Genomic DNA, 15831 nt, shown 5'->3' on the forward strand with positions numbered 1-15831 from the left:
ACTTTAGTGCTTGCAGCATAACGGAACAAAATATGTTTTGAAATGGTTACTCATTCGGTTACATTATGAGACAAACTGAAAGCACCATGAGACATAGATAACAATTAAAGCAAATGTTTTCTTTTGATTATGTTTGTTGCATAAAAATGTTTTCCTTTCCATTTTAAAGTTTACATTTATATTGACCACGATGTTTTGCTCTGTTATTTTTAGGACAATGTTCAAACTTCGGGTAAAATCCTCGTGGACGGGATCATAAACAACCTGAGCAACCTGTTTAGACACAAATCTGAGGTAGGATGGCATTAATATTTCATTAAGCTGCTTATGCAGCGAACAATATCTTTGTTGGTGTGGACAAATATTTCCCCAAGGAAATTAAAATTATTCTCATTCCAATTCAGATCAGTCTAACAAGCCGAGTGTTTATGAAGTAAGGAACAAAACTTTCCTTCCTTCTGAAAGGCAATAAAAATGACCACATTTTGGTAACATCTTACAAATAAGGGTCAGATAAACAATCTTTATTGCACAGAAACTAATCAGGAATTATGAACTGATCATTGGCTTATGATGATCTCATTAAATTAAAAAGACCAATATCAGTCAGTAACTGATTATGAGATGAGCCAGGGATAAATGTGAGACTAATTACTTATTAATGTTTTATTGATTAGGAGCTCCTGCTGAAGTTTCCCTTATTTACAGAAATATGATCAGTAGTTAGTGATTAGGGTAAACTACCTGACCAAACGGTTTGTCATCTAAATAATATATTCTGAGAAGTTCATTTATTTACTAGGTTATTTATTAGATAATGTGTCAGAACATTAATATGTTCATTCAAAGAAAAATGAGCTCAATGGCGACTACAGCAACAAAAACTACAGCAAATAAACCACAATGCCCAGCTGAAAACATGAATGAGAAATTTAGGTCATAAAGTTTGCAGCTCACCTGTTAGGTTAGAACTGATTGATTGCATAGGAATTCAGGAAGTGTGACATTAACTTTTTGGTCTCATCTGCAGGAAATGATGGTTTTAGTAAATTTTAAATGAATCATAATTGTAGGTTTTTTACACAAGATGGTAGAAACATGCAAAGAGTAAAATAAAGCTTATGATTAAAAGCCAAGTATCCTATATTATATTATATTATATTATATTATATTATATTATATTATATTATATTATATTATATTATATTATATTATATTAGAGATATGCTTTTGCAACCAAAGTGTCCAGTTTTCTGCTTATTAGAAAACTGGACTTTTTCCTAATAGTTTATAAAATATAATATTATATAAAATTATACTATAATTTTATATAATATTATAATCTATAATTATTTTATACTATGCTAAAAATAATAAAATATGGCAATATGTTATTATTATTATTATTATTATTATTATTATTATTATTTTGTTTCTCGTTAAATTCTGTTACACGTTTATTTGTGGAGCTGATTACTCTTTAACCTCATAGTCCTGGTTACAGCTTTATATATCTATATTATGAGTGAAGGACATTTATTTGTTCCTGCTGAAGGTAATGTCCCTTCCTTTCTGGTCCTGCCTGAGTCCAGGTTGACTGCAGGGTCTGTTTTTGACTCCCCAAACCTCGCAGTGCAACAAACAATAAATCACTCTTCAGACGCCGTGTCAGGGTTTCGGAGGACATCCTGTGGGTTTAACGTGCTCTGACACCACGCTGCACGGACATTTTAAGGTCAACTGCTTCCAAAGTTCTGCTCGACCCAAATTCAGCTCTACCTCACAATCAGCAAGTTTACGTTTAAAATGCTGAGAAACACACCTACGGGGCGGAGAGTTCAAATCGGGGAAATGCTGTGATATTTAAAATGCTGCACCTGAAGTATAAAATGTAATTTCTGAGTGAGCCGCTCCTTCTTCTCTATTTCACATCACTCTGGAGCCCGACAGGCATGCATGGACGGTGGAGTGCTCAGACTTTTAAGTTTTATAGAGTCTCGACTGAAGTGTCTTCAAATAATCTCTCCCAGATCTCTGCACATCCTCTGTCTCTTTTTATTTCCCTGAGACTCCTGCCAGCACCAGTAAAGATCCCATCTCCCTGTCCTCCTCCTCCTCTTCCTCTTCCTCCTCCTGCTTCCAGGTTCACCAAGTGCAGGAAGTGGACCGGCCCCTGTCTCAGCAGGACTGGTACCACGGAGCCATTCCCCGGCTGGAGGTGCAGCAGCTGCTCCAGAACGACGGAGACTTTCTGGTGAGGAAGAGTCAGGAAAAGCAGGTGTATGTCATCTCTGTGCAGTGGGAAGGATCGTGCAAGCACTTCCTCATTCAGTACACGGATGTAAGTAAACCTTTCTAAGACCGCAGCGCACATTTCACTTTCTTGCATCACTCCATCCTCAATTAATATTGCATTCTATTTTTTTTTTAAGAATACAGATTTTTATATCTTCAAAGGTTTTGGAAAAGATGTTGTTTTTTCATTTTTTAATGTAAATAAAAACTATGCAAGCATTTTAGCAACTATGTAGTTAACCCCAGGTTGGGTTTTTATCCTGCTAATTCAACAGCAACTGGATGCAAGAACACATCAGTTCAGCTAACATAACAATCAAAAACAGCGTTTTCATAGAGTGTTTCTCTTTATGTCAGTAAGGCTCCTTCTGAACTTGTTTCCATGTGTGTCAGTAGAATTTGTACCGTCTGGATGGAGAAGGTTTCCACAGCATCCCGAAGCTTATCAATCACCTGCAGACGTCTCGTCTACCCGTCACCAAAAAGTCAGAGGCCATCCTGAAGAAACCAATACTGAAAGTAAAACCATGATTTTTTCTTTATGAAAGTTATGAAAACCAAAGATTTCATAACTTTGCTTATCTACTACACTTTATGCTCATAATTATCACCTGATGTTATCTATGTGGTTTGGTTTGTGGCAATCTGCTCTGGTTATCTGTCCTAGCTGCAATATGAACTATGTTGCGTTCTCATCGCTCAAGCTTCAGAGCGTTGTTACTTCAATTAAATCGAAGAATCCAGTAGTTTTATTATCCAAGGGCAAAATATGTTCAGACTCTTTTTGGCAGATGATAAGAAATCTGTCTATCCAAGATTAGGTTTGCAGGTTTTCATATTTCCATTTGGATCTCTATGCTTCTGAAAACAGCCCAAGTCCTTAAAAAACACCCAGCTGTCTTTTTTGGGCAATATGTTTATGTTTTTTGGTGTCTTTAAAATGAACCATGTCAAAAACCTCCCAAATTGGCAGCCGCTCCACCGTTACAAGTGGAGCTCCAGCAAATTTGGTCAGCTGGCTTTACCGCTACTTCTGCTTTTTAAAGATGTACCTTTGTATAATTCATCTATTTGCAGAAAATGTTCATGTGTGAGTGTAAACGTTGAGTTAGGGGGCGTGGCCAGCAGCAGCTTATTTGGATTTAAAGTGACAGGAGGGCCTAAAACAGCTCATTCTGAAAGGAGCTGAAAATAGGCAGAACTGAGCAGAATGAAATGTCATTATCTAAGAATGATTTTGTGCAAAAGACCTATCCTAACCTGTTCAAGGAAGCATAGTAGGTCACCTTTAAGGTCCAAAGCTTGACATATAAAAATCTTAACTGCCTCTTCTATTAAATTTCTTCCCAAATAATCACCGTTCCGCTTTGTAACCTGCTGCTGTCACAGAGTAACGCAGCCTCTCCTTTGGTTTCCAACCCCTGCAGGATAAATGGGTGCTGGAACATGATGACATTGTCTTGGGCCCCCTCATTGGAAAGGTGAGTACGTCTCACATCTACTGGCAGAAACACTGACGTGATGTGAGAGAAAGCTTTACTTCAACACTGTTTTCAAAGTGAAAAGTGATGGAAAACAAATAACCTACATTCTCAAGTTTAGCTGTGACACAGCTGCACCTTTGTGGTTTTCCTCTGAAGTTTTCATCTTGATGGTGCCTGTTTTGGTGTTTCTGTTACTTCAGCTCAGATTTCCGAGCTTTCTGTCTCTAGAAAGTTCTTTTTAATTTCAGTGTCACTTGGGAGTTAATTTCTGCACAGCAGGAAGACTATTGATGTTAACTGCTTTTGCTTAAATTTAAACTGCTTCGGGGGGAAACACCACAGCGGTCCCACTTGATTATGTTTGCTGGCTACAGGTCAGCAACACTGCTGGGTATAAAATGTACAACACAGAAAGGCTGGAGAAAAGTTAACTCATCTGTGAAACACTAAACCTTCAAGCTGTTTTGTAATCTAAAAGTAAAATTTTCATTGCACTGTTTGTGTTAGATAGAAAATATTGATGGATGTATTGATGTAAGGCAAAACCAGTGGGGGGTTGTAAGGAGGGGTATTAAAAACTGATTTTAACCGGGAGTATGGAGAGTAAAACATGAAAATCTTTGCAGCAGGTCAAGAACACTTACTGCATCTGCAGTTGCAAGCCCAATTTAAATCCTCATGAAGGGGGAAAAAGTAATTTAAGATCCTTAAACGACACAACCTTTCTTTGGTTTCATTTAATTTGCTGTTAAGTTTTAGATTCCTTTGGGAAATCATGGCTGCTGCGTCCTCAGGGCTGGAGAGACAAAGGAAGAGCTTATCAGGACATGGATAGAAATCAGTGCAGGATATCGTGTTAGGATCTGAAATATTAATGCCGTATTACATTAATATAGTTGAAGTCATGGGAAAAAACCCCCAACAAGATCAGATTTAATCAAAATAGCTTGAATTAGTCATTTAAGTCTCTTTTTTTTTCTCGATATTGCTTCATATCGCTGAAGTTCTCAGACGTTTATCTGTGCAAAGCTCACTGAAGGTCTCACCACGTATCAGTCTCATTTAGATCTGGTCTGGGTTGCAGAGCGCTCATGTTGTGTGAGAAGAAAATTTCTGTTGTGTTTGCTTTTTGCAAAAGATGCTGCAGTGCATTAGGACCAAATATTTCTACGTTAGTCTAATCTTTTCTAATTGCATTTTTCCGGAAGCCTTGGGATTCATGCGACTTTGCATGACAGGTGTGTTAGAAAAGGAATGCATCTAAAGCTGCAGATGGTAGCTCTGGAAAAATAGACTTGGGCACCCCTAGCATAAATGTATAGAAATATAATGTTAAAAATACATTAAACACCACATATTGTTAAATAACTGATTTTATGTATTGAAGTTTTAAATATTACATTTGAGTTTCCATGGATGTAAAATTACTGCTCAGTTTAAAAATTACATTATTTAAATCAGTGTTTAAAGGTAAGCAAACAAATAATAAAAACAAGTCACATGGGCAGACATTATAGACTTTACGCAAAGATTTAGTCTCAGAGGCAACTGAAATCAATTAATAATAAAAAAAATCCTTTCTGAATATCATCTCATGGTCTCTGAACTAAATGCATCTTTCTGACCGGGAGCTGACAGCGTGTTGAAGAGTTATGGACCGGACGCTTTGGAGTGTCTGGTTAGGAAGCGCATTACAAACCTTTGGTTGAAATGTAGTTTGTAGTCAATTCGTGCTCAAAACCTATTTTAAGTCAATTGTCGGCCTATAAAATGCTGGGGGCCACATGTGGCCGGCGGGCCTTAAGCATTACGCCATAGAACTGCCAATTGGTAATTGAAGTAAAGTAGCTTCGATTTCAAAGAAGCCGACATTGAAGTCGATTGGCAAATGAACCATCACAAAAGAGGAAGGCTCTTGTTGTCTCACTGCACCCCAAGAGATGCATAACCTACAAAAACCATTTCTGTCTGGTTTCGAACCAGAGACCTTTAGCGTGTTAAGCAAACGTGATAACCACTACACTACAGGAACTGAACTTCTCTGCTTTGTTTCAGTTTAAGGTTCCAAAGTTGATGATGTGAGATGCAACGCATGAAAATTTCAACTGAGGCTTGCACTCAGATGCCTGGATTCAGAGTACAGACCATGACACCACAGAACCCTTGTTGACCTTTGCAAAATCTGTTTCTGTCTGGTTTCGAACCAGAGATCTTATGCATGTGAAGCAAACATGATAACCACTACACTACAGAAACTCATGCTCTTTGCAGTGTTCCTGGTAGATGATCCAAATTTTGTCAGAGACCAATGTCAACGCTGGGCATGGAACAATGTCAAATACTTATACCACAGATCCTCTCAGAGAGCACAGTAACTTGGTGAACAAACTGTCAGAGTTATACTTGTGCCTAATTTCACATTACAGTCCATAAACTAAGCCTGGGATCAAAAAATTGTATTGGAGATGTCATTAGCAGAGACAAATAGTCCTACAGATACTTGACTAAATGGCTAAAATTATGTTGTTTTGAAGAACATTAGAATATAAGCACTTTTATCAAATCTTCATTGTGGTAAGATCATGTAAGTTCTTCTTAAATCCATGGAAACTCAACAGTTTGTAAGGTAGGTGAGTTAGCTCAGCAGGTTAGAGCACCGTGCTGGTAATGCTGAGGTCATCGGTTCAAATCCCATATGGGGCAATTCATGTGTAAGGTCTTTCAGACAATCAACACTTCAAAATAAATAAGGGTTCAAAAATAAAATCAACACTTTACAATTAAAAAATAAGGTTGCAAAAATAAAATCAACACTTCAAAATAAATAAGCTTTCAAAAATAAAACCAACACTTTACAATTAAAAAATAAGGTTGCAAAAATAAAATCAACACTTTAAAATAAAAAATGGTTCAAAAATAAAATCAACACTTTACAATTAAAAAATAAGGTTGCAAAAACAAACTCAACACTTCAAAATAAATAAGGTTGCAAAAACAAAATCAACACTTCAAAATAAATAAGGTTTCAAAAATAAAATCAACACTTTAAAATAAAAAATGGTTCTAAAATAAAATCAACAGTTCAAAATGTATAATGGTAACTGTTTCTGTCTGTATGATTGTAATTTCACAGATAAAAATAGTACATGACCAATTTTTTTTATGTTGTCGGTCAAGATAATGAATAACAAAAAAGTCTACCGCGACCTGCCGCCCTCACACACATAAACTAAGCCTGGGATCAAAAAATGTATTGAAGATGTCATTAGCAGACAAAGTATTGGCTAAAAAATAAAATAAATACTTACAAATAAAAAATGGTTAGGAAGCACATTACAAACCTTTGGTTAAAATGATGAGTTAAATTTAAGTCTCCATTACAGACCAGAGAAAACTCAAGAGAATGCAACGTTTTGTTAATCCATTTGAGGAGCCGGCAGTTTATCTTGAGGAAATAAATGACGATGCAAAAGTTAATTAGACTGTAACATGCGCAGTCCGCTGCTCAACCACTGCGGACTGCGAAGACTGAGAAACCGCTGGGAGTAACTCATCCCTCGGATTTAACAAATGCAGCCTTCTGGGTTCACGTCATCCAGAAGAGCTACGGACTGGAGGAGCTGCAGACGTAACGTCCGTTTCGGAGAAGCGAAACCACGCAAAAAATAAATAAAAAATCCTGGAAGCGCACACCAGGATGAACTGAACTGAACACTCACAGTTCAGTTGATCTGTTTGGATCAGACAGATCCAACTGACTGATGAATTAGCGCAGATTTTTCTGCAGATGGGAACCAGGAGGAAGTGCGTTCAGACCCCAGCGGGTGAAGTGATGCTAATTTAGGTGAAGTCGCTTAATTTAATTTATTAAAAGTTATTGGGGCCTCAGTCAGTGGTTTTTGTCACTACGAGAAAAATGTAGATACATTTATCTGCTTAATTTGTGATGGGATCTGGATTCACGGTGAATATTAACTAAACCGCATAAAATGCGACTAAATAGCCGATGTTAATTTCACGGATAAAATAGACCGATTTTTTTATGTTGTTGGTCAAGATAATGAATAACAAAAAAAGTCTGGCGCGACCTGCCGCCCTGACACCAACTCACACACATCTTCATTCACAGTCTTACTTGTAAATCGATTTTTCTTTTCTTGGACGTTTTGATGTTAGCTTGTCGATGTCTCAGTTTTATTCGCTGGGAAAATCAATAAGCAGCTTGAGGCGACTCTGCTGCTCTCTAGTGGCGAGAAGCCGTAATGTTGGCTGGTAACAATCGGAATGCTTTATGGGAGATGTAGTTTGTAGTCTATTCGTGCTCAAAACCTATTTTAAGTCAATCGTCGGCCTATAAAATGCTGGGGGGGCACATAAAATGACATGGCGGGCCACATGTGGCCCGCGGGCCTTGAGTTTGACACATGTGGTCTAGTTGTTGATCACGTGATTCGTGTGGGAAAAAAAAAATATTTCCATTGCAGTTTTATGAAATACAGTAATTTCAATAAGGCAAACAAATAAATAACCACCTCATTATAGCCCTGAAAGGTTTTTTTTTTTTTTTTTTTTCAAAATTAAGTCAATTTATTTTTGACATGTCAAATTGTGGAATCATATGGTTAAAGGAAACACAGTTAGTGACAGAAGTCTGCGATAGAATGAAACAAATCTTGAAGGAGCTTTATAAATTTTTAAAAATGTCTCTGCAGGGCAACTTTGGAGAGGTGTACAGCGGCCGTTTACGCTCTGATAACACTCCTGTAGCTGTGAAGTCCTGCAAAGAGAATCTGGCTCCAGAGCATAAGAGCAAGTTCCTGATGGAGGCCAGGTCAGTGTGTCTCCAAACACACACACACACACACACACACACACACACACACACACACACACACACACACACACACACACACACACACACACACACACACACACACACAGATCAACCAGCAGCAAAGTCTCTGAGACGCCCTCGTATCCTGCAGGATCCTGAAGCAGTACAACCATCCGAACATCGTAAAGCTGATCGGCGTCTGCACACAGAAACAGCCCATCTACATCATCATGGAGCTCGTCTCAGGTGAACACCATCTCTACATCTTGAGCTCTGTCTACTACTCGGCTGCATCATTCACTCTCTGTTTTTAACGTTTCCAGGCGGGGATTTCCTCTCCTTCCTGCGGACCGAGGGTCACAGTTTGACACCTAAGATGTTGGTCAAAATGACGGAAAATGTAGCAGCAGGAATGGAGTACCTGGAGAGTAAGAAGTGCATCCACAGGTTGGTGGCGATGTGTTTTACTGATAAAATAAATCACCAAAAAATCCTTCCTGTGTCTTTGTACAGTGAGTTTTATTTTTGCACATTTTTCCAACTACGATAAACTTGTGAAACTTTGAAAGCAAGGCTGTGATTTAGTTTAGTTTTCTTACAAAAGCAGCACGGATGATGAAAGATTTAAGGCAAGATCTTCATTTAGCCAAAAGGAAATGTCGTTCCACCTGTAATAAATGAAAGGTAAAACTAATATTTCACACGACTCACAAAGCTTTAGGAATGTTTAATTAACCTTAACAACTAACATGCATTCAAACAGCAAAAACTGTATCCATGTAAAAGAGTTGTGGGGCGCTGAATGCCGCCACTGGATGCAAAAACAAAAAATGTCTGAATTTAATTATTCAGAACAATAAAAAAGTTTAATTTTAAAGGCATTACATCTTGGAGGCATTCATGTGATCTCTGTGACCTTTTAGTTGAATGGATTTTGGCCATTTTCACTGCTTTCATTCCTTCTTTGAGGGGACCTCCTGCAAAGTCACTGAGGTGAAGCTTTTAACCTTTGGAGTGCTGCCAGTCGTCTTCAGGTCATCATTCGTCTTTTTCTTCTCTGCCAACTGTTTCTTGCTCAGTCCGAGTGTGTGGGTTAAAGCTGCTGAAGGCTTGGTGTGAAACTTTAGGAATGGAGCGTTGTCCATGTTTATTGCATGTTCCATTGATTTTACAGAGATGAGAAAGCTTTCCTGCAGCCCAGCACCCTGAAACCATCCTTGACCTCACTCAGTGCTTCACAGCGGTGGTTTCCCACTGCGGCATGCAGCTTTCATCCAACAACAAGCACACAGAAGTGTTTGAACCAGGGATTTCGCTTAGTCTCTGCTCCAGCCATCATCCCTCCAGTGCAGTTTTTTTTTTTTAGCTGATTCCTTTTGTGAATCTATAATGTGCAAGAGCGGCCGTTTTTGAGCTGATACAAACTGGAACGTCAGAAATGGATAGCTGAGCTCAAACAGCAAAGCTGTCACACTCAGAGAAACTCAGCCACTGCAGAGGAAATGAGTCTGCGCTGCTGCTGCAAGGAAGGTCAGAGTGGGGTGATCCAGAGCGACGGCCTCCTGTACTCCAGCTACAGAGTGCTGGAAAAAAAAAGTTTGTTCCCTTTGTGATTTCTTTTTGCGCTTGAGTGTTTCAGAACATTAAAAACAACACAAGTAAACACAAAACACAATTTTTTAAATGATGTTTATTATAAGGGAAAGAATGATCCAAAAGTGGTGGTGGTTTATCTCTGTCTCTAGCCACACCTGCACCACTGCTCTCAGTGAAGACTGCCTGACATCAAATTACTCTCAAAAGCTAGACATTATGCCTAGATCAACAAAAAATTAGGAGCAAGTAAAGAAAGTAATTGAGAACTATCCGTCTGGAAAGAGTTAAGTCATTTCTACAGCTTTTGGACTCCACTGAACCACAGTGAGAGCCATTATCCACAAATGGCAAAAACATGGAACAGTGGTGAACTTTCCAGGATCGGCTGGCCAGCAGAAATTAAGAGCACAGCGACGACTCACCCAAGAGATCACAAAACAATCCCAGCACAGCATCCAAAGAACTGACGGCCTCACTTGCCTTGGTTTAGGTCAGAGTTCATGTCTTCACCAGAGGAAAGAAGCAGAAATGGCCGCATGACAGAGTTTCAAAACAAAAACCACAAGATCATTACGGCTCGTCTCAGAAAACATCTTGATGATTCCCAGGACTTTTAGGAAAATATTCTGTGGACTCATGAGAAAAAAAGTTTAACTCTTTAGATTTCCATAGCACTGAGATCAGGACATCAACTCCAAAACATTGATTTTGTTTCCTTAAGACAATTTGTAACAAGATTTCGTCTATGCTTAAAGTCGTTATTCATTCAGAAGACCCATGTGTTCTTAAACAGTAACTTTGTGGCTGATATTTTGAGATATTGCTTCACTTTTTCAATTTAATATTCTTCCTCCATGGAGCCATCTTTCGTAAAGTGCACCAGTCCCTCCTGCAGTAAAACGCATAACATAACATGATGCTGCCAACCCTACACTTAATACTTGGGATGATGTTTTCAGCCTTGCAAATGTAACGAAGATAACAATTAAATGTTTAGTTTTTCAGATTACACAGATTTTTGTTGCTGAATGCATTTGTAAGAAAGGCTTCCTGCTGAGTCGCCTTTGAACCAACAGGATTTCTCTCACTGTAGATTTGGGTTTCCCAATTTGAGCACAGCAACACCAAAAGCAGAACATGAGAGAAATAAAAGTTAATTATTTTATAATTTTCAACCATAACCCTTATGTTAATGTTGAATGTTGGAAACATTTCAGAGAACAAGAGCAGCTCAAGCTCCTCTGATGTGGACTGACATATAAGTCCTTAAATTACCACACCGACATCATCAAACTGTCAGCTTTCCTCACAACACTTCCCCATGTGTTGTCATGACAGTTTACAAAACAGGAATAAAGGAATTTCCTCAAATAAAAAGTGAGAAAACTCCTCTGTGACTCATTGCCGTAGGCGTAATTTAATGACACAAGCATTCAGTTCTGCATCGGATTAAACTGAAAAGACAGAATTATTCAAGGAAACTTAATGTAAGCAGTCAAGATCTTAAAAAGTAAAACTTGAATTATTCAAACTGGAAGAGGCGACTTTAAACACAATATGTCTGCAAAAGTGATAAGAAACAAACCTGCAAATGTTTAAATGCAGTCAACTCAATATGTCACTAATTTTCATAATATCCGACGTTTTTTGCTATTATTTTGCTCTCGACATTTTATTCCTGCACTTGATTCAGGAGGCAGATTGAGCCTAATAGATGCCAGAGCCAACGTGTCGACCAGATTCAGCAGATGGGAACAATTTGCACCAATTTTTAACTTTTCACCCAAAAATAGAGCAGAAGTAATCAAAGAAGGAGAAGAAAATTAAAATATAATTTTTCTCTGTAATTTTCAGGGAACTCCAAGTCCTGACCTGATTAGGTTTTCTTCAGAGCTTTAAGAGCAACATCGGGTCTCACTAATGCTGCTAAATCAACGTGATGCTGCGGATTGAAAAAGGCAGGAATGATGCAACTATTTTACTCATTTGGAGATAAAAATTAAATATGCATGACATTTCAGGAGTCCGTAGTAACTTATAACTGCATCAGACTGCAAAACAAGCAGCCTTGTTTTGCAGTTATGTTAATTTCACTTGGTGAATAAAAAAATATCTTCGTTTTCTGAGTTTATATTTTTATAATTTTGATTTATCTCTGCAGCTGAGGAGTCTGTTTTCTTCACAATCATAAACTTTTACTTTCTGTATTTTAAAAAGCATTTTAAGAATGTAGACAATTTATTGAATTAGAAGCATTATTATTTGCATCTAGCATAGCTCCCTGGAGGAGAGGATACATTATATCTTCTGCAGCATCTATGATTTGATGTTTTTCCACACATTTTTTTCTTTCCAGCATCACAATTCTCACTGCTTTTCAGAAAATTGTAGTTTTTATTACAAACAGCTCTGTTCTTTTGAAACTGTTTGCTTTATTTTATATAAATATGAAGAAAAGTATGCAGAATTTCCCCTATGTGCACACGCGGTGCTCCAGTGAAACATAATCAAATTTCCTGCAGAGAAAGGCTTTTTCACAATTATTTTAGGAGCAGCTCTGCATCTTCATTCCAGGAAAGAAGTTATTTTATTCTGTTAGCAGAATGTTTGTTCTCATTTGTGAGCTAATTGAGAAAAGTCCCATTATCTCTAGTTTGTCTGTGCACAGATTTAACAGGTTCTTTATTCAGACTTGAAATGTCCTTGTAGCTCGTTTGAACAAAACCTTAAAAGTAGAGATAAATTCAATTGAAAATTTCTGAAAACAAGAAGATTCTGGAGAGTTAAACAGTGGATGTGGGTTGAGGAATAGAGGCATCATGAAGCTGTGGGAGTTGTGGAGAGGAAGAGGATGAGGAGGAGGAGGAGTAGGAGGAGGAGGAGGAGGAGGAGGAGGAAGAGCCAGCGATTGTGATATCTGGCTGAGTACAGTTCACACAGCGGGAACAGATCAGAGCAGGTTTCTGGAAGAATGGCTGCTCAGCCTGCATCACAGAATGTCAAAATGAACCCACATAAAACACCAAAGACACGTTTTCTCTTTCAGCATCGTCTGTTCTCTCCCTCCTGTTTCTTCTGCAGAATATGATTTTCTCTGTTTTTCTCCCTTAATACATCTGTTTCTTTTTTTTAGGGACCTCGCAGCAAGAAATTGCCTTGTTGCAGAACGCAACGTGGTGAAGATAAGCGACTTTGGGATGTCCCGCGAGCGAGATGACGGGGTCTACTCTGCAGAGGGGGGTCTGAGGCAGATCCCCGTCAAATGGACCGCTCCAGAGGCCCTGAACTATGGTAGGCCAAAATAATTTCACCCTCACTGCACTTTGCAAACTGCAAACCGTCAAAAGAACGCAACACCTTTTCCTTTGCGAATGCTGCCCCCTGCTGTCTCTCTCAGGTCGCTATACCACTCAGAGTGACGTGTGGAGCTTTGGGATCTTGCTGTGGGAGACGTTCTCCATGGGGATGACGCCCTACACCAGCATGAACAACCAGCAGACGCGTGACGAGGTGGAGAAAGGTAAAGACGGCCTGCGGAGGATGAACGCTGGAGTTCAGATAATGCTGCGGAGAGCTGATGGTGAATCTTGTTGCAGGATACCGGATGCCCGCGCCTCACGGCTGCCCCGTGGAGATCTCCAGGGTCATGAACAACTGCTGGCAGTACGACCCCAAAAACAGACCAACCTTCAGGAAAATTCGGGCTGAGCTCAATGCTATACACAACAAAATCACATGATGCAATCCTCTGTCATAGGCTTTTTCTGTCTTTTTTTTATTAGTAATCTATGCACTTGTTTAATATATTTCGTTCCCTTCTGGTGAAGAGTTGAACACTGAAGAAAAACTCAAATAAAAAAAGAAAATCAATGGATCTTACTGGGCTTTTTTCTGACTCTGTGGTGTGAAAACGATATGAAGAATTACTTTTAGAGGCGGGAAGTGTGTTGGTTGGCCTCCGGCGGGCGTTTTTTTCTCTTATTTCGACTTTTCCAAAGTCGCCTTCAACACAAGAAAACTTCTTTTCAGACAGAGAAAAAGAGAGAGAGAGAGAGAGAGAGAGAGAGAGAGAGAGAGAGAGACATCTCCAGTTGTATCGTCCAGCAAAGCCTCTCTGAGGAGTTGAGGGGCTTTTGTATAGCTTTTTTCTAAACACTGCAAAAGAAAAGTAAGAGTCTAATCAGAACTAACAATCTTTAACCACCTAAAGGATGAGGCTTTATGTTTTCAGCTGGATCAAAACAGCAGCTCGGTTGGCCCTGTGGGGCTCTGCTGAGAGAGCAGGAGGAACTTTGGAAAATACAACAAATCTACAGATCTGGTGATGCATCTTCATGCAGCATCAAATACATTTTTGTCTTTTTTTGTTGCTTTTAAGACATTAGGTCTTTTCAGGATTAAAGGAATCACATAAAAAATGCTGAATTTCAAAAACAAACATTTGTACACACAGGGTCTGATATGATACATGCACTTTTGATCATCTCTTATGTTTGTGTAAATGTCCTTTTGAAAGTTTTATTTATTGCCACCATCAATTTTCTGGCACTGTAGCTATAAGAGTTCATTTAAGTTTGCTGGTTTCCTGTGTGGATCTGGTTTTGAGAATAAACTTTACGTTTCTAAAGGCTTGAAGCTGATACCATTCGAGAAGCTTAATGCAATTCTGCTGTATTTAAAAATCTTTTTTATATATTTTCAAATCATTGAAAACTCACTTTGTGTTCAGGTTTAAGCCAGCTGACCTAAACTCTTACTTCCAGATGTTAGATAATAACCCAGGACTCGCCATGGAAACTGCAAAGGAAATAAAATTTAATCCCCAAGGATCGAACGGAGATGGACAAAAATGAAACCTTCAAGCTCGACTGAAATTTGCAGCTGCCCACATGGAGAAGTCGGATGCCTTTTTGCTAATTAAGACTGTCAAACTTCCATAGATTTAGCAATTTGGCCTCAGTGAGCAGAATATGTTGCAGTAAGTGTGGGATTTAAGACAAAGTAACAGAACTGTAAAGCATGGTGGTGGGAACGTCATGCTTTGGGGCTGCCCGGCTGCCATCTTTTTCAACATATGATTGAAACTTGGACGCAACTGGATAATTAATTTAAACATACATAAAACTAACTCTGGAATAAATGAAGCGGACTTTCATCAAGCTTCAGGAACCCAAGTGAAAATAAACTACAATACAAAGGCTTCTTTTATCAAGAAAAGTGATCAAATATCCTGCAGAAAATGTGGCAGAGACTCTCAGGCAGCATTAGTGTAAGCTGAGCTTTTAAAACATACACAAAAATGCTCAAACTTGTGACCCAGGTATTGCTTTTAAAATTGACCGAGGTAATTTGTTGTAGGATCACAGAGAAAAGACACAAAAAAATTACAAAAAACGCTCCCAAAATATTCCCATGGTGAGTACGTAAACTTATTAATTAAAATTGTTCCCACAACAGATTCATAAAATCCAGACGTCCTAATCTTTCTAGATTCAGTCCATTCAAAGTTGTAATTCAAAACACAAATAAGCAATGAGTAAGCCGAGGGTGTGTCCAAACCTGTTTCAACATACTCATCTGGAGCCGATCCAGTTTCCCTGGATCATGCAGAGAAAGAGAAAG

At 38.6% G+C, this 15831-nt stretch overlaps 1 protein-coding gene across 1 annotated transcript in view; it reads left to right on the plus strand.

Annotated features, from left to right (window-relative positions):
- The window catches only part of fes (FES proto-oncogene, tyrosine kinase), a 30137-nt gene extending 16054 nt beyond the window's left edge, over positions 1 to 14083 (plus strand). The window contains exons 9-18 of the mRNA XM_014997641.2: positions 214 to 294; positions 2144 to 2341; positions 2692 to 2814; positions 3723 to 3776; positions 8492 to 8610; positions 8765 to 8859; positions 8937 to 9060; positions 13343 to 13500; positions 13607 to 13729; positions 13806 to 14083. Coding sequence (XP_014853127.2) covers positions 214 to 294; positions 2144 to 2341; positions 2692 to 2814; positions 3723 to 3776; positions 8492 to 8610; positions 8765 to 8859; positions 8937 to 9060; positions 13343 to 13500; positions 13607 to 13729; positions 13806 to 13948 — 1218 coding nt within the window. The 3' untranslated portion in view covers positions 13949 to 14083. The remainder of the gene's footprint in view (positions 1 to 213; positions 295 to 2143; positions 2342 to 2691; positions 2815 to 3722; positions 3777 to 8491; positions 8611 to 8764; positions 8860 to 8936; positions 9061 to 13342; positions 13501 to 13606; positions 13730 to 13805) is intronic.
- The last annotated feature ends 1748 nt before the right edge of the window (positions 14084 to 15831 follow it).

Source organism: Poecilia mexicana, unplaced genomic scaffold, assembly GCF_051168715.1.
Source record: "Poecilia mexicana isolate PSO_F unplaced genomic scaffold, ASM5116871v1 scaffold_3, whole genome shotgun sequence".
Lineage (NCBI taxonomy): Eukaryota > Metazoa > Chordata > Actinopteri > Cyprinodontiformes > Poeciliidae > Poecilia > Poecilia mexicana.